Raw genomic sequence first — 18,440 nt, 5'->3', positions numbered from 1 at the left:
ATAACAAGAAACCAAGAAGGATGTAGATGTCGTGCTTCATAGAAGGCCTGAGTAGCCAACTTTTTAATTTGTGTGATAATTTTAAAATGAGTTAAATCTAATAAAATGGTCATGAAACATTTTTCAGTTTTTACTATGGTGCCATACTGCCCACCTTCACCCTCATGGTTTCACCCCTTATCGGCACTGATATTCCCCCATAAATTTGAACACCCCCCACAAATTTCAATTCCTGGGAAAACCACTGGGTGACCTGATCCTGCTGGCTCTGCTCTGAGCCGCTGGCTGGGCATTTGAGTGTGAATGATCAGCTCAGCCTGGTTGATTCATCCGTGCCCCTTGCGGGGCTGTGTCAGGAGTGAATTTTCACATCCCCCACTCCCAGCTGGGGACTGCCTGCAATATGTGTGTGTGTGTGTGTGTGTTGCAAGTCCCATGAGCCAGATCCTCCCCTCTGATTCCCACTAGCTGGGGATCTAGCCCCACGGGTTCCAATGGAGCTATGGCCAATTCACACCAGCTGGGGACATGGCTTGGGTTACGTCTACAATGAATTTAAAAAACCCTGCGCCCTTGAGTGTGAGCCTGGGTTAGCTCACTCAGCCTGGGCTGCAGGGCTAAAATTAATTGTGTGGCTATTTGGTCTTGGGCTGGAGCCTGAGATCTGAGACCCTCCCCCATGGGGCTCCAGCCCCAGCCCGAACATCTGCACTGCAATTTTATAGTCCCACAACCTGAGCCCTGTGCGGCCTCGCCAGCTGAGCCAGGCCTGACCATGTCAGGGGTCTTTCACTGCAGTGTGGATGTACCCTTGAATTGTTTCTACAGACATACAGTGCGTCTCTGAACAAGAGGTCTTCATCATTCTATTTCCTGGACTAGGGGAAATATCTGTGCCACGTTCCTCTCCTACTCAAATTCCTGCAGTACCTAAGGAACTTGTCCTAGAAGCTGAGTGAGACGTTTCACCTTATGGAGTGTGAATATCCAGGAGAGCTCATGGACTTTCTGCTCAACCCTAGAAACTGCCTGCAAATTCTAGGGAAGCAGAGAATTGCATCTTCTTTAATCCTATTTTGTCTCACAACTGGGGGTATATTGGAGCTCCTTCTAGATGGGTTCCTGATTGGGTATGAGTGCTAGTTTCTTACGCAGAACAGCACAGGGCTTCCTTCAAGTAATTTTGCCATATGACTACGGGTTCTGCAGTGTATTCTCTTACCCATCACTAATGGATCATGGACGCATAAATGAGGGAACAAGAAGGGATGGGCCAGAGATAGGAAGACCATGGACCAGCCAAGGAAAGAGAAGACCCCATGAGAGAGAAGCAACTCAGCATGCAGTTAAGCCCGGAGGCGGCAGGGGAGCCAGTCTTCCTTCCTGAATGCAGATGGTCCCCAAGGGACAGGATGGGCTTGTACGGAGCATTGTGGTCCTGTTGTTCGTTGTGTTCTACAGGATCTCTGCTCTCTTGTGCCGTAGCTGTTAAGTAAACGAACGACGGGGCTGGAGTCTGTGCAAAGCATGTGTGTGTGCCGGGTGCTTCATAACTGCCATCTCTCTCCTGAGAGAGCTGAGCAGGTAAAGGAGAAGGTTCATGACTTCGGGTGGAGTTCTGGTGAAGGTGTGTTTAAGCAACGGGGATGGGTGGGTGAGAGGGAGGGAGAAGCATCGGCACAGAGCCCAGGGGCTAAGCAGCTGGATAGCGGGTTCCAGCTCTCAGGCAGGGGGTGCCAGACAGATGGGGACCCCAAAAGCGGGGCAGTGGCTGGGCTCCATCCAGGCTCCAGAGACTTAACCCACACCAGTCTAGCGTGTGGCCAAAAGGCATAACTGGCATGTAATGGAGATCAGGGGAGACTATGCTTCTCTAAACCTCATGCTGCCAGGCAGGGGGGCAGTGGTGGATTTAGGGGCTCCTGAAAAATCTCCCCCAACCATGTCCCCAGGGCTGAAGGAGCTCTCACGCCCTACTGCAGCTCTGGAGATGTAGTAGGGGCACAGAGTTTTTCTGGTCTCAGGTCAGTGGGGCGAGGGGTGGGAGCAGGGGGCGGGGTCTCGGGGAAGAGGTGCCTCCTTGTGGCTCATCTGGGGAATTCACTCTGCCACCTGGTCGGCTGCCCCTTCCCACGGCTACTCAGTCTGTCGTTCCCCTCACTTGCTCCGCTGCCTCTTGTGTTCCTGGACCTGTAACGCTTTCCTCTTCGTAGCTTAGCCCTCTGGCCAAGTCACATTAAAGATCTCCCCCCTTCTGGGGTACTGCAAGCCCTTTGAGTCAAACTATCCCAGGTGGGCCGCTCACCACGACCTGGTCTGGGCCACCCCCCGGGGCAGGTAGGGGAACCCAGGCCCACCCTCTACACCAGATTCCAATCCAGGGACCCTCAGCCCAGCCGCTCTGGGCTTTTACTTTCCTAGCGCTCACTGCTCCTTCCCTGGACTGCTTCCTGCTCTGACTTGTACATTTAAGAATCAGAAATCCCAGCCGCAATCTCCATGACCCACCTATAGACATGTCCTTATATCTACCGGTTTTGTTTTTAAGATAAATAGGTGGAAATGATTCTAATCTCTGAGTTGAATTCCTGCCTAAGGGGCCGTCCCCACATCCACAAAAGGACGAAGGCGCTTGATGAAGTCTCACAGTGGATCTGAGACAATAGGGCTCATTCCCCTGCAAGATGAACCTAAAACTACGTATGAACCTGAGTATAAGGTGAAATGGGCTCATCACAGACCCCACAGTAACTGAGGGCATGGGAATCCCTTATCCAGCGAGGTCACCATCTCATAGTTCTCCTGCATGACGTTCATGTGGAGGGCTCTCTGAGCAGGGTCCAGCAGAGCCCCTTGCCCCTCAGTAAAATACCCAGCCATCTCCTCGAAGGTCACCGGCATCTGAATCATCAGTTTCCCCACTCAACACCTGCTGCTCCAGCCACAATCCCAGTAGTCACTAGGGAGGAGGGCCAATAAAATGGAAGCTCTGGGGGAGGTAGGGGGACAGAGTAGCAAAATCCCACCCCCACCCTGCTCAGAGCAGCCAGGAGGCTTCAAGGTGGGGAGAAGATGAGAGCTCCTTGTCCCTCCCAGCCCATGGAGAAGGGCAGGGGCCTTCCCGGTTATCACACACCTACTAGCCAGAGGCTAGTACAGGAGATGGACTCAAGCCTTGGAGCAAGGTCCAGGGACAGGAATCCCAACCCCCTCCCCATTCCCAGCAGCTGGGATTGAGGGGACCGGGCCTCTCCCCTGGGCCTCATTGCTGGGTGCCCCCTTTGTATTCCAGAGCAGCCTCTGGGGAGTAGGTTCAGGATCCAGCGCTGGGAGTCTGGCCTAGTCAGTCCTGGCCAAGGAGCTTGTTATCTGTTCCAGGAGAATTTCTACCCCTATTCAATGGGCCAGTTCTGACAAACAAGCCCCAAACTGCGCACATCCCCTGCAGGTTTGACACATCCTGTTCCCCTCCCTCCCCCTGTGTATTTCCTGCCCCTTTCCCTCTCGGTCAAACCCACCAGGAGCTCCATCAAAATCCCTGACCTGAGCAAGCACCACACCACAGCCCTTTCCCCCAAGTCTCTCCATCATCTGCAGGCTCTGGCTTAGGAGATGGTGTCAGCAGAGCCCCAGGCTTCCTGAAGGGACTGGTTCCAGCTGCCGGAGAGAGTCCCCACCTGGCCTAGGCACAGAGGAGGCTTGGATTAAGGTTTCTCCATGGCACAGACCCGGCTCGGGGGGCAGCAGCTGCTCAGTCTGATATCCCAGATCACAACTGATTGGGAACATCTGACTGGCCCAGCTTCTGGCCAGGAGGTGGGGTCTTAGGAGGAAGGGAAGGAGCAGGGGGGTGGGGCCCCATGGAAGGAGATGGAGGAGGGGAAATCTTTATGTCCAGGGCCCCAATAAATCTTAACCCACCTCTGCCACACTGTACATTCACAGAAAAGATAGGATGTTCGCATCTCCTTTAAAGAAAGAGAAACAACAGCGGGTTATCTTGCCTGGAGTTAACAATCGCTTCAACGCAATCACAACGCTGGGTTGGTTTAGATAAAAAAAGTAAAACAAGTTTATTTAATTAAAGAGAGAGAGATTTTCAGTGAATCCAAGGATAAGGGATAAAGGGTTACAAACGACCAAAAGTAAAAGATACACCTTCAAATAGCAAAGATCTAATTTAACAAGTTACCGTCTTCGTTCAAGGTAGTGAGTTTCCCCACCAGTCATCCTGTTCTAGCAATGGCTGACTAGCTTTTCATCAAGATCCCCACAAAGTCAAAGGCTTGTTTCCTCGGGTGAATGATAACTTTGGGGTCCTCTGCCCCTCTCTATAGTGCAGTAAACCTTTGAAACGTCTTCTCTCAAAGTTCATTGCCCTGGCTTCAAGAGGCAGGACCTTGCTAGACCTCAAAGCAAGGGATGGCAGTAATGAGTAACCTGGCAACCCACCCTTGGACAGCATGGGACTCGGAAAGAGAATAGCAATGGATCTCTGCTAATCAATGAATGCGTCAAACTAGCGACCACAGATACCTTTCTCCACTTACCTGACATAAAGATAACATCATGGATTCACCCAAGATCCAAAGAATGGCATCTTATTAACTACTTCATCATCCAACAATAAGATCTACAGGACAGACCATGGCCTGATAGGCTCCAAACTGTTGTTGGTAATATGACCAGTGCATTGCAAGTCATCAACTGAATCTGGGGCCAGGAGTGATTGGGGGAGGGTGAGTTCGGGGCCAGAGCCCGTCACCCCACAGCCAGGGAATGGAGCCCAAAGCCCCATGAGTGAAGCCTGCCACCCACCGCCCCAGGGCTGAATCCCACCACCACTGGGAATGTGCGGAACACACACCAGCTGTCTGCTCCTCCAGCTTTTCTGTCTTCAGGGGCGGCCAGGGCCCAACCGCTGCTGGCAGCCCCAGGGGAGGGGCTGCTGCTTTACACACACACCCCATCACCACCCAGAAGGATGTGGCTGCAAGAAAAGCCCCTGGTGGCCACATGCAGCCACAGTGGCCACATTTGAAAAACACTGAACTAAACCAATCAGACAGCTCAATGTAAAGCAATGACAAGGTGAAGCTACCCACGTGTGGCTCTGCAACAACATCAGAGCAGCTCTGTCCGACTATTAGTGCCCCATGAGGACAGGAGACTGGACTCAATGACCTCTCAAGGTCCCTTCCAATCCTAGAATCTATTAATCTAATGTACATAGTGAATGGGCCACTCTTTCGTATATCAAGCCACTCTTGCCAAAACGATGTCATCAAGATGGGTTTAGCAAGAATGACCCAGACATCTAACAGCTACTCATTAAACAACACGAGATGCACTGTCGAATTCTTGCATCTGACGAAGTGGGTATTCACCCACGAAAAGCTCATGCTCCAAAACGTCTGTTAGTCTATAAGGTGCCACAGGATTCTTTGCTGCTTTTACAGATCCAGACTAACACAGCTACCCCTCTGATACCTGTCGAATTCTTGCATCTCATGTCCCTGTAGGCACAGTAATAACATACAGGAGTCTGCATCAGGACACCCGACAAGTTTAGAGACATGCAGGATCAGTGGTGGACTGCCAAGACAGATGAAATCCAGGGCTATGCCACCTGTTAAAAGACCAAAGACTTTTATGCTGCTTTGAAAGTTGTATATGGTCCTACACACACAACCCACAGTGCCTTAGAAGAGTGTGGATGACCTAACACCGATCACTGACAAAGGAGAAATCCTTCAGAGGTGGCAACAGCATTTCAGTGAACTTTTGAACCCACCATCTAACGTTACAGGTGAGGCACTAATTAGAGTAGTAGGTCAGTCAACATGTAATTACAACATGCACGCAGCCCTGTCCCTTGACGAGGTCAGCACTGCAATCAGTGCCTTGAAGAACTTCAGGGATCCCACGCATCTGATGGCATTCCTGCAGAAATATATTTAAATATGGAGGCCAGACCTTGCTAAGGCAACTGCCTGGACTCTCTCTCAATATATGAAATACTGAAGATATATCACAAGATTTTAAAGACATCACCATTGTCAACATATACAAGAGGCAAGGTGAAAAGTCCGACTGTGGCAGCTATCATGTTATCTCATTATCTTCCACCGCTGGCCAAAGTACTCTTTGATTGTCAACCACGTGCTATCAGAGTCACCACGTGGTTTCAGGCCAGTGAGAAACATGGTGTTTGTAGCTCATCAGATGCAAGAGAAATGCAGAGAACAGCACCAGGACGTTCACACTATCTTCATCAACCTGGCTAAAGCACTTGACACAATCAGGAAACCTGGACTTTGGCAACTAGTTTGTAAAGTTTGGTTGTCTGGAAAAATTCACCGCCATTCTGAGACTAGTTCATGATGGAATGCTCGGACCTGCATGGAAAGTGTTCTGTCTGACCCTGTTTCCTACCACTAATGGTATTAAACAGGGTTGTGTAACTGGTCCGACCCGTCTAACCTCTTCTAGGCAGCAGAGCTCGATGATGCTACAAGGCAGAAAGATAGGCACTGAGGGAAACTGTACTGCAAAAACTTAGATGCCAAGTGACACTAGGAACCCACTGGGCTAGAGCAGGAGTTTTGTGCATCGTAGTTGTCCCGAAACTGGGATTTGGCACCTAACCAGGGACCCAGGAGCCTAACTTCTTTGGGGAATTCAGGCCCTTTTCCTTCTCTGAGCCATTCTCATAACTGCTTCTGCTTTCTGCTGGCTTTTCTTCTCTAGCACACGCAGCTTTCCAAACAACCCCTTGTCCACACGACTTACTTCTGCTCAGGCATTGCCACGTGCCCTTCTGCGCTGAGTGGCGACCTCCTATTACAGAAAGGGGCTTAATTCTTCCTTCCATTTAGCCAGAAAGAGGGGTAGTTAGCACAGCCCCCAGCCTTAAGGAGGTCTATAATTCACATCAGCCATTAACACTTTCCAGCATAACAACAACCCCCATTCAGCTCCACTCATTGTCCTGATGGAATCTGAGGGTATGTCTACACTACAGAGGCCATACTGGCACCATTATAAGCCCATTGTGTAGATGCAACCTACACTGATGGAAGGGGTTAGTAGCTAGGTCAGCAGAAGTGTTCTTCCATCGACAGTGTTGCATCTACACAGGTCGGTCTAGCTATATTGCACAGGGGGGGTGAATTTTTCACTCCCCTGATGAATGTAGCTACGTTGACCTAACTTTTAAGGGTACACCAGGCCTAAGATGTTGACACAGTGAATGACTGATCTTCCATCTAGCAAGAACTCATGTCACAAATTACAAATTATACACACTGAACAATTTACATAGTGTTTTGGTTTTTGATTCTTCTGTCAGGATGGTTTCACATCATCATCCCTATCAGCTACACTCCCAACCAAATCTTTTTGAGTTTAAAAGGGTGCTACCCAGAGTGACTTTATCGCCCAGAGAGAAAGGAAAGCAATAACGTAACAACTTACAAAAAGCATAACTATTTACACAGTCAGGACATCTGCACATCACCACCCAAATCAACTATATGCCATCCAAGGGTACATCTATACTACCCGCCGGATCGGCAGGTAGTGTTTGCTGTATCGGGGATCGATTTATCATGTCTCGTCTGGACGCGATAAATCGATCTGCAAATCGACGCCCAGCAGGAGGGGTAAGCAGCAGGAGTAAGTAGAGTCGACGGGGGAGCTGCGGCAGTCGACTCGCCGCCGCGAGGACGGCCAGGTAAGTGGAACTAAGATACTTCGACTTCAGCTACATGAATAGTGTAGCTGAAGTTGTGTATCTTAGTTCAAACCCCCCCACTAGTGTAGCCCAGGCCCAAATCTCCTGTGAGCGTTGCTCTCCCTGCATGCTTTCCTTTCAGCTACCTGGAAGACACCGCTTTCAGTGGCTCTTGAGGATTGCCTGTTATTTCTATGGCATTTACTTCACCCCTTCTGTTCTAATGGGGAATTAATCCCTGTTACAACTCTCCCAGCCTCAGTTTCCACACCTACCTTTTCAGTTTCTAAAGGTGGCCAAAATGAGATTCTACTGCCTGGATATGTTCTCAGATGGACAGGAAACCTGAAAAATCATTTGTTCTTAAAAAGTTGGATAGCACACAGAGCACGGCCTACAGGAGCAACCAAATCAATTTCACCTTCGGAGGGCAGGGAGAATGTGAAATTGACAAGAGCCTAGCAGGTGGACGGTCAAGAAGTTGAATGATTGCATTTTAGTCCTCCTGAAACTGAATTTTCTTTCTTTCTTTCTTTTCTTAAGATCCCTTTTGGTGAAAAAATTTGAGTTTGTTGGCCTTTGTCCTGATTGATCTTTAAAATATTCTTTAAAAAAAACATTTTCACAGGGAAGATGTTCATGTTCCGGGCTGAAATCCCTACGAGCCGAAGGCCACTAGTGTGTGCAGGAACTAGGAAATGGATACTTAAAAAGCCACATGGAGAATTTCTCTCCTGTGTGGAATCTCTGAGGTCCAATATGCTGTTTGCTTCACTGGAATCATTTCCACTCTGAGGACATTTAAGAGGTTTCCTCCCTGTGTGGATTTGCTGATACACTGCTGGCTCAAAGCCCCAATGGAAAGTTCCACCATAGTCAAGGTTTTTTTCCTTTGTGCAGTCTTTGATGTATAAGAAGATTTGAGTTCTGACTGAAGCTTTTCCCACAGTCCAGACACTTATATGGTCTCTCTCCAGTGTGGGTTCTGTGATGTCTAATAAGATCTGAGCTGTGACTGAAGCTTTTCCCACAGACCAGGCATTTGTAGGGTCTCTCTCCCGTGTGGTTAATCTGATGCATGATAAGGTTTGAGTTGTCACTAAACCTTTTCCCACACTCGAGGCATTTATAGGGGTTCTCGCCCGTGTGGATTCTCTGATGTGCAAGGAGCCGTGAGATCAGAATGAAACTTTTCCCACAGTCAGAGCATTTAAAGGGTTTATCCCCAGTGTGGAGTCTTTGATGCACAATGAGGGCTGAACTTTCACTAAACTTTTTCCCACACTCCAGGCATATAAAGGGTCTCTCTCCCGTGTGGGTTCTCTGGTGTCTAACCAGGGTTGAGCTCCGATTGAAGCTTTTCCCACAGTCGAGGCATTTATGGGGTTTAACTCCCGTGTGGATTCTCCGATGGTTAATAAGAACTGAGCCGTCACCAAACATTTTCCCACATTCCGGGCACTTGTAGGGTCGCTCGCCCGTGTGGACTCTTTGGTGTGTAATAAGCTGAGAGCTCTGAATGAAGCTTTTCCCACAGTCAAGGCATTTGTGGGGTTTAACTCCTGTGTGGATTCGCTGATGGTTAATAAAGGCTGAACCATCGCGAAACATTCTCCCACATTCCGGGCACATATAGGGTCTCTCGCCTGTGTGGACTCTCTGGTGTCTAATCAGATGTGAGCTCTGAATGAAGCTTTTCCCGCAATCCAGGCATTTATAGGGCTTTTCTCCCGTGTGCAGCCTCTGATGCCTAACGAGGTGCTCTCGCTGATTAAAATTTCTCCCACACTCAAGGCATTTAAAAGGTCTGTCTCCAGTGTGGAGTCTCTGATGTGAAATAAGGTTTGAGCTCCGATTGAAGCTTTTCCCGCACTCGGTGCATGTGTTGTCTCTCGCTCCTGATGGGATTCTCGGCTGGGCTCTGATTTCCTTGGGGTCTTTGCAAACTCCCCCATGATCAGTGGATTTACCCACTTTCTGCCCTGGATGGGTTCCCAGCTGCCTCTCTGGCTTGTGTCCATTTCCCCAGGCTTTTTGCCGCTCATGCCTCTGGGAAAAACTCCCTTCAGATTTTTCCAATAACATCCCACGTGGTTCCACTTGCTCAGAACCTTCCTGCTGCAGATTCTCCTCTGTGTTTTCACTCACCATCCCATCACCTGCTGGGACAGAGAGAGAGAGGATCCAGACAGGAGTCATTCCCAGTGCCAGAAAAAAACAACAGGAGAATAGCGGAGAGGTTTAACAACACAATAACTAGAAGAAAGACTGAGAAATTCAATGCTGTCCCCACATATCAGCCAAACAGCAAGGGGGAAGTAAAGTCAGGGAGGGAACTCCTGCCACCTGGCAGCCAGGGTGGGTGTGAAGCTGTGAGTGACACCCGCCAGGAGGATGTGACTCCTGCTAGCTACTGCCCTGACCTGGGTGAGATGAGGCAGAACTGAGGGCTCTCGCTCACAGTACATTTATGGGAGTCCCGACTTTTTCCTTCACTCCCCAGGTGGTTTGTGCTCATTTCATCGATTCCTCACCTGTGCCAGCGCCTCTCGGGTTCTCCCTTTCCTCGCAGGCCTGGAGATCGGGCACCCACGGCTCTTCCCCGTGCTCCAGCCGGGTGATCAGCTCAGGTTTGGGAAGGGGGAATCCTGCTATGGGGCGGGGAGAGGGGAAATCAGGTGAGGTCAGGGCTTGTCAGGCATTGGGAGAGTATTTGTCGCAAAGAACAATCCCTGATTTTAACCTGGCCCCACGCTGCGCTGGAATCTGAACAACTGGGAACGCAGTCACTGAGGCCTGATGGGCGAGGCAGACGTCAGTTGGGGGGATGGGTTGTTCTGTGGGAGTTTCCAGGATTTGTGCACTCTGGGGGACTTCATGATGCAGATACAGCTCTGGTGTCAAGCCTCTGCCTATGTCTAAACCTACAGAAGTCAGAGTGCTGCCCAGGGCTGGAGCTAGGCCCAGGAAGGAAGGGGGACAGGCAGGGGGGGCTGGAACAATTTTTATAGTGTGGGGGCTGAGAGCCATGGAACCAAACTGTAAACCCTGGATATAGTGGAAACCACTTCAAGCCAGGGGGTGCGACACCACCACCAGCACCCCTAGCTCCAGCACCTGTGGGGACAGGGAGAAATAACACAGGCAGGCAAATACATGCTTCTGCCCTTCCTCCCCTGCCCCGAAAGCTGTGGGGATAGGGACGACTTAGCATCTCCATTGTGTTTCTGCCTCCCCCATCACGTGGGAGGAGTGTAGAGTTGAAAGTCTCTGTCTCACTGGATCTGGGGACTTGTGCAGCCCATTCTCCTAAAATCTAAGTGACCCGGAAAGAACCGGAGCAGAAGCTAAACTGGGCACCTCACGGACCATGCAGCTTTAATAACCGAGAGGCTGGGATTCCCTTACCCAGCGAGGTCACCGTCTCGTAGTTCTCCTGCATGACGTCCCTGTAGAGGGCTCTCTGAGCGGGGTCCAGCAGAGCCCCCTGCCCCTGGGTGAAATACACAGCCACATCCTCGAAGGTCACCGGCATCTGAAACAAGAAGTCCCCTACTTGGAACCTCCTGCCTCAGCCACAATCCTGCTAGTCACAAGGGAGGAGGGCCGATAAAATGGAAGCTCTGAGGTGAGGGGGGAGAAACAACAGAGGAGCAGAATCTCACCCCCACCCTGCTCAGAGCAGCCAGGAGGTGTCAGGGTGGGAAGAAGGTGAGAGCTCCTTGTCCCTCCCATCCCAGCAGATGGAGGAGAGCAGGGACCTTCATGTTCGTCACATTTCTACCAGCCAGAGGGCGATACGGGAAATGCCACCCCCAAAATGGGTCCAGGGAGAGAAATCCCAACCCCTCAGCTTCCTAGGAGTTGGGTCTCTAGGATGGGACATCTTGCCTATACCTCACCATTGTCTGCTTCTGGCTGGAAGTTTCTGGCTCCGGCACTGGGTGTCTGGTAAATGTCTACAGCCTTGAGTAGGGGGGTTGTTCCCTGTTGTAGAGACGCGGGAGCTTCTACCCTCTTCCAATGGCCCTGATCTAAACCTCCAGCCCCAGGCTGAGTCGTCCCAGCATGTCAGTGACATACTGTGCCCGTCCTCTCTCGACATGTGGTATTTTCTACCCTCCTTTGGGAGCGACCTCTCTTCAAATCCCTTACCCGAGCAGGTTCCACTCCCACCGTTTCCCGTCCCTGTTTCATGGCCTGATGGGACGATCTGGAGCGAGAAGACGTGGTTGTTATTCTGCAGCCTGTCAGGGCGGGAGGCGCAACTGGGAAGCTTTCAGAAGGGGCTTTCGTCTATTTCACATACAGATCCGCCCCCAAGGCTCTTTCCCTACATAGTAGACTCTGCCAGGCTGGAAAAACGCTGGGTCACTTTATCCCAGTGCAGACCCAACAAGAGCAGAGTCCCCCCAGCAGCATGGGGACTCGGAAGAGGCAGGAACTGACTTCTCCTCTCTCTGCTCCTCACTGTGGCAATTTGGGGGTTCAGCCCAGACCATTAAGGGGTTTTGTCACCCCTGCTCTGCAAGTCTGGGTGCCTTAAATGTTATGTCGCTGTGGCTCGCAGCCAGCAAACAAGTCTTGCAGTCACATCCCGGCTTTCACAGTCTTGCCAACTCTCAGGCTTCTGTCATGAGTCTCATGATCATTATTGTTTTCTTTAAAGCCCCAGCTCCTGGAGTCAAGTGAATAGGTGATCATTTCAGCCTTCATTCTTAAAGAAAAAGGCAAGTTTCTAGCCCTCGTGGCTGTAGAGAAAGCTTCAACGTGTGACCCCAGTGCACCCGAAAGGCCCAGAAAGCAGAAGGCAAATAAAAATCTCTTATTTTTACATTATCTCATGATTTTAAAGCCAATCACATGATTCTGGGTGAGCCTGACTCATGGCTTTTGAACATTTGGGGTTGGCCATTCTGCTTTCCTCACCCAATTGAACCCCTGATTATTTCTAAACCTACAGAGGCCAGAGCCCATTCTGTTGGCAGAATGACCCCCCAAAATCCCTACCACTCCCGAATTTCCCTGACACTGTCTCCCCGCAGCATCCTGCTCTCTCCCAGAACAAAGTTCCTTAACCCCACTTCAAGAGGTGGGAAGGTGCTGCCTCCATCTCCTGTTGAGATTCAGAGAAGTTCTCAACCAGGCGTGGGGGTACGCAGAGGTCTTCCAGGGGGCACATCAACTCGTCTAGATAGTTGCCTAGTTTTACAACAGGCTACATAAAAAGCACTAGTGAACTCAGCACAAACTAAAATTTCAGACAGACACTGACTTGTTTGCACTGCTCCATAGACTATACACTGAAACATAAGTACAATATTTATATTCCAGTTGATTTATTTTATAATTACATGGTAAAAATGAGACAGGATGCAATTTTTCAGTGCTAGTAGCTGTGACACTTTTGTATTTTTAGGTCTAATTTTGTAAGCAAGTCATTTGTAAGTGAGGTGAAGCTTGTGGGGGTACGCAAGACAAAGCAGCCTCCGGAAAGGGGGACAGTAACCTGCAAAGGCTGAGAGCCATTGTGTTAAGTGATATCTCACACACACACACACACAGAAACACACACACACACACTCTCTCTCTCTCTCTCTCTCTTCATGCCTTTATCAGCCTGGCATGCAAATGTGCTTTTTTTCTTTGTCTCTGGACACACCTTGCTCCATGTATATGGGAGATATTTAAGCAGGCAGATCCTCATTCCTTTGTCTCTGGAAAAAAATAGTTTATCAGCTCCCCCTGGCATGCCTTTTAAACACATTTCCCATCATGATTTCAGCAGATCTATAGAATCCATTATGGCTCGACCATACACACATCTTGCAAGATGAATGATCACTGAGTTCTTGGCTTCCCAGCAACATATTACATGGCATCTTTTAGCTGTGCTGAACTGGTCAGCCAGTTGAAACACACAGCTGCATAGGGCCTCACACACCTTGTTCCCATGAAATTCTGCCCGGGGAGGACAGATGCAGTCAATGGAGCAGGGCAGGTCTGGGAGTTTGGAACCTCTCTCTCCACTCATTGCTCCTGCTGCCCCTTTTAAATCTTTCTCTCCCTTTCTATTTCATGCTGCCTCTCCCTCTGGCTGGGAGACTTGGTTACTGTCCATTCCCAGGGGCACTGGCTTTCCCAGTAGCTAGATTGGCTCCTGCAAGCACTAATGGGAAAGAGAGCCTCTTGGTATCAGTGGCACAGCAGGTCTGGTTTAATACAAACAGGGGAAAGTTCTTTTTCACATTATGTGCAATTAACCTGTGGAACTCCTCGCCAGGGGATGTTGTGAAAGCCCAAAGTAGAACTGGGTTCAAAAAAAGAACTGGATAAGTTCATGGAGGATAGGTCCACCAGTGGCTATTAGCCAAGATGGTCACGGATGCAACCCCGTGCTCTGGGTGACCCTAAATCTCTGATTGCTAGAAGCTGGGAGGAGAAAATAAGAGTGGATCTGTTCTGCCCTCTTCTGTACATTCCAGCCCCCAGCCTCAGCCAATGGCCACGAGTCCGTTCCCGGGCCAAGGCCAAGGCTGAGGGTGAGGCCGGGAGTGGAACTGCACCTGGCTATGGGCCTGGCTGCTGGCCCCCGCCGCAGCCCAGCTGCGGCTCCGCTCCCACCCCCAGCCTCGGCCCATAGCTGCAGACCCGCTCCTGGTCCCAGACCCAACCCCAGCTGTGGCCCCAGCCTGGGCTCCCTTACCCCTGTCTGTGTCACCCTCTCCCCGGAACCACAGCCCCACTCCTGGCCTCAGCTCTGGAAGGAAGGAGGTGGGGGGGCAAGGCACGGACAGGGGTAAGGGGGCCGTGACACTCAAAAGTTTGGGGTCTGCTAATCTTAACTATAGATGCTGTAAATACACCAGGTCTGTGTTTCCTTTTTCTTTTAATGGCAGCAACGGTAATGAGAGAAATCTCGAGCCGTCTGCACACCAAGAAATGCTGCCAGATCTCTGAAACTGAACGGTTTTAGTAAAACTACCCTTACAAAACAAAAAAACAGTGGGCAGTAAAATGTGGGGTTCAAACAGGGCCAACACGATTTTGCATCAAACCAAAGAAGCTGACAGGAGTCAGGTGGAGTTAAAGATTTACAAAGCGCTTGACTTACTAAAAGTGGGGCAAACTGGCGGCCCACTCCGAACTGTGTCCTGGCCCACAGTATTGGACTGGCCGTTCTGCCCACACGTATGTGAGCATGTAGCAGGGTGCTTACCCTGCTCCTGCCCTGACAGGGTTAAAAACAGCCCTGGGAGGTGTCTGTGGCTGGAGAAAGTAGTTTTTAGGCTGGGCTGACTGGGGGAAGTGGCTGCAGCTGGGGCCATGCCCCAAACAGACTCAGCTGGCCCTATAAAGGCAGAGAAGCCAGGGGCAAACAAGAGTCTCTCTCTGTTTGTAGAGGGAGAAGGGCCTGGCTACAGGGAGCTAGACACAAGATACCTGAGCGGAGCAGGGCTGGGGAAAGGCAGAGGAGCTGGGGAGCTCCAGCCTGCAAAGCCCCAGGCTGCAGCCTAGCATTGGGCTAACAGGTACTAGGGCTTGCAGGGGGCAGCCCAGGGGTAGGCCAAGGCAGCAGGTCCAAACCCTCCTTGCCAGTGATGAGTAGGCTGATATTGCAATCTGCCCCAGGGCGTGGAGCTAGATGATGACTGGCAGTAGCCATATACAGGTCTCTCGCAACTTACGCGCATTTAACATGCGCGATTTCAGCATTACGCTGAAAGGCCTGGAGTCCGGGAGGGGGCATGGCCTCAAGTAGAAAAGGTGTGGCCTCAAGATTTAAAGGTCCTAGGGCACCAGCTGTGGCTGGGAGTCCCAGGGCCTTTAAATCACCCAGGGGGCTCCCAGCTGGAGAGGTGGCTGGTAAGCCCCTGGGGCGAACTAAAGGGCCCGAGGCTCCAGTCACCGTAGAGCTTCGGGCCCTTTAAATGCCAGTCCCAGCCCAGCTGCCAAAGCTGTGGGCAGGATTTAAAGGGCTCCTCCGGGCTCCCCACCACAGCGGGAAACCTGGTGGAGCCCCTTAAATCCCACCTGCAGCTTTGGCAGCTGGGTGGGGGTAAGGGGGGAGCCCTTTAAATCCCACCCGCAGCTCTGGTGGTGGGACCAGGGGGGCATTTAAAGGGCTCCACTGGCCCTTTAAATGCCCTCCCCGGCCCCGCCGCCTGAGCTGCAGGCGGGATTTAAAGGGCTCACCCCCTATCCCCGCCCAGCTGCCAAAGCTGCAGGAGGGATTTAAAGGGCTTGGGGTTTTGAGTATACACGGTTTTCGCTTTATGCGATAACCACAGAACAGAAACCCCACCTAAGATTCGACAGGCCCGTACTGAGGCAAGGTGGGGGGTTCCCTGGGGAGGGGAGACCCTAAGACTGAGGGGTTACTGCCAGGGGGCAGCACCCCATGTAAAAGGCACCAGGTCCAGGGAAGGACAGAGGGCAGGTGGATCACCGGCCTGCAGAGGGTGCTCCAGAGCTGAATCGAGCTAATTCCCAGAAGTCACCGGCAGGAAGCGCCACAGGGGTGAGTCTGCTTGCCTACAGAGCAGAATTAACAAGGTCGTGAGTCCTTCCTTGATTCTGGCACTGCCTACCTGTGAATGCTGGACTTAGCTACCTTGGTAGCATTCTTCTAATGATGCTCTTACAAGCAATAGTGATATAAGCTGTGTCTGTGTGTGTGTCTATAAGCTGTGTGTGTCTCTGTGTGCGTGTGTCATTTGCTGACTCTGAAGAAACCCAAAGACAGCACTCAAATAGGCATGTTAATACAGACTTTTCAAGCCAGATCCCTAGCTGGTGTGAAGCCGCCTTAGCTCCATTGATTTTGTTTGCACCCGTTGGGGATCTCACCTGCAGGGGTTGTGCAACATGCTCTGGGCTTGCCAACCCCAATTGTTCAAAAATCACAAGTTGGGCTCCTGAAAAATCATGTGATCATCTTTAAAATCATGAGATCATGGCAAAATAAGGGCTTTTTATTTGCCTCCTGTTTGTGGAGCCACTGGGGTGCAGTGGGGGTCCCCGGCCACGTGGGCTAGCTACTTACTTTTTCTTCAAGAACGAAGGCTGAAATCTTGACATCTGCACTCGACTCCAGGGGCAGGGGCTTTCAGGAAAACAATCGTGATCACCCAAGAAGCGGGGCACAATCCAGAGAGTTGGCAAGGCTGCCACGCGCACGGATTCCCCGGTTGCGAGGGTGGAAAAATTCCAGGGTGCCCAAGGACACCCCCCAGCAGCACACTCCAAAGGAGTGGCGATTAATAAACCAGGTGGAGCTGAGCATCCCACTCAACTAACTAAAAACCCCAGCACGCTGCACCCAGGACTGAGAGCAGCCAGCCAGCAAGAGCCTCCTGACCCTCCCCCTGCAGACAGGGCTTGAGGGAGGCATTGGTCCCTGTTACGGTGCAATGGGACGGTCTCTCTTACCTTCCCTCCGAGCGGTGCCCGCCCTGGGAGCTGGGGCCTGGGAAGGGGGGCCCTGCCCTGGGAGAGGCTCCTTGGGAGCAGCGGGAAGGGCCCTGCTGGAGATTCCCCTCTCCCGGCTGCAGCCAGGGCTCCGGGCTCCCAGCACCGGCGAACGGGGCTCGGGGATCTTGCAAAGGGACAATGGAACCTGGAAGTCACCCAGCTACAAAGCCCTATTGTAGCCAGTGCAATTCACTTCCTGCTGCTGCTGGGACAGCATGACTCCAGCGATGGCTCCCTCCCCAGCTCCTCCTGGGTCCTAGCGATCATAGGCGCTGGAACTAGGGGGGGGGGGCACTTTCCCCCTCCCCCAGCTTGAAGTGGTTTCCATCATATCCAGGGTTACAGTTTGGTTCAATGGCCGTCAGCACCCCCCCCCCCCCCCCCACACACACACACACACACATTGTACAAATTGTTCCAGCCCCCCTGATCGCCCAGGGTGACCAGACAGCAAATGTGAAAAATCAGGACAGGGAGGTGGGGGGTAATAAGCACCTATATAAGAAAAAGACCCAGAAATCAGGACTGTCCCTATAAAATCTGGACATCTGGTCCTCCTATGACAGCCATACACCCATTGTGCCATTGCTTGGGAGGAGCGGCCTCTCCCAGCTTTAAGGAGGATTCACGCACAGAAGCCTCCATGTCCATGGAAAGGAGGAATGGGGGTAGAGGGGAGATTTCACACACTGATCCACACACCTGTCTCTCATTCTCCACTCTCTTCCAGGGGGGAGGGATAGCTCAGTGGTTTGAGCATTGGCCTACTAAATCCATGATTGTGAGTTCAATCCTGTGGGAGGGGGCAGCCACTTAGGGAACTAGGATAAAAATCTGTCAGGGGGGGATTGATCCTGCTCTGAGCAGGGGGCTGGACTAGATGCAGGGCTGGCACTTCCATTTAGGCTACCTAGGGCACCAGGATTTGGGGGGGCAGCATTTTGCTACCTTTGGCTGCAGGAGTACCTTCCACACTCCGGGTCTTCAGCGGCAATTCTGCGGCAGCTCCATCCCTCGCTTCGGGACCCGCCGCAGAAGTGCCTCGAAGATCGGGAGCACAGAAGGACCCCCGCCTAGGGCACCAAAAACCTTGGCACCACTCCTGACTAGATAATCTCCTGAGGTCCCTTCCAACCCTGATATTCTATGATTCATCCATATCTCCTTTGAATTCTTTTTTTTTTTAGTCAATCAAATGTGTCTGATCACAACGTAAACCAGTGTCCAAGCA

At 51.4% G+C, this 18,440-nt stretch overlaps 2 protein-coding genes across 4 annotated transcripts in view; both read right to left on the bottom strand.

Annotated features, from left to right (window-relative positions):
* Nucleotides 1-17,374, bottom strand: part of LOC127033307 (zinc finger protein 501-like) — a 32,260-nt gene extending 14,886 nt beyond the window's left edge. Inside the window, exons 1-5 of one of the 2 annotated variants that reach the window (XM_050921293.1) lie at nucleotides 17,168-17,374; nucleotides 11,891-11,948; nucleotides 11,144-11,270; nucleotides 10,270-10,386; nucleotides 8,614-9,897 (exon numbers count right to left, since the gene is read on the bottom strand). In XM_050921293.1, coding sequence (XP_050777250.1) covers nucleotides 8,614-9,897; nucleotides 10,270-10,386; nucleotides 11,144-11,270; nucleotides 11,891-11,932 — 1,570 coding nt within the window. In that variant the 5' untranslated portion in view covers nucleotides 11,933-11,948; nucleotides 17,168-17,374. The remainder of the gene's footprint in view (nucleotides 1-8,613; nucleotides 9,898-10,269; nucleotides 10,387-11,143; nucleotides 11,271-11,890; nucleotides 11,949-17,167) is intronic. The other variant, XM_050921289.1, reaches the window with a different exon arrangement.
* The window catches only part of LOC127033326 (zinc finger protein 239-like), a 156,146-nt gene that overhangs the window by 29,748 nt on the left and 107,958 nt on the right, over nucleotides 1-18,440 (bottom strand). The gene's annotated exons all lie outside the window — the stretch shown is intronic.

Source organism: Gopherus flavomarginatus, chromosome 12 (genome assembly GCF_025201925.1).
Source record: "Gopherus flavomarginatus isolate rGopFla2 chromosome 12, rGopFla2.mat.asm, whole genome shotgun sequence".
In the NCBI taxonomy this organism is placed as follows: domain Eukaryota; kingdom Metazoa; phylum Chordata; order Testudines; family Testudinidae; genus Gopherus; species Gopherus flavomarginatus.
The sequence above is the reverse complement of the archived record's forward strand: the minus strand, read 5'-3'. Positions and strand labels throughout refer to the sequence as shown.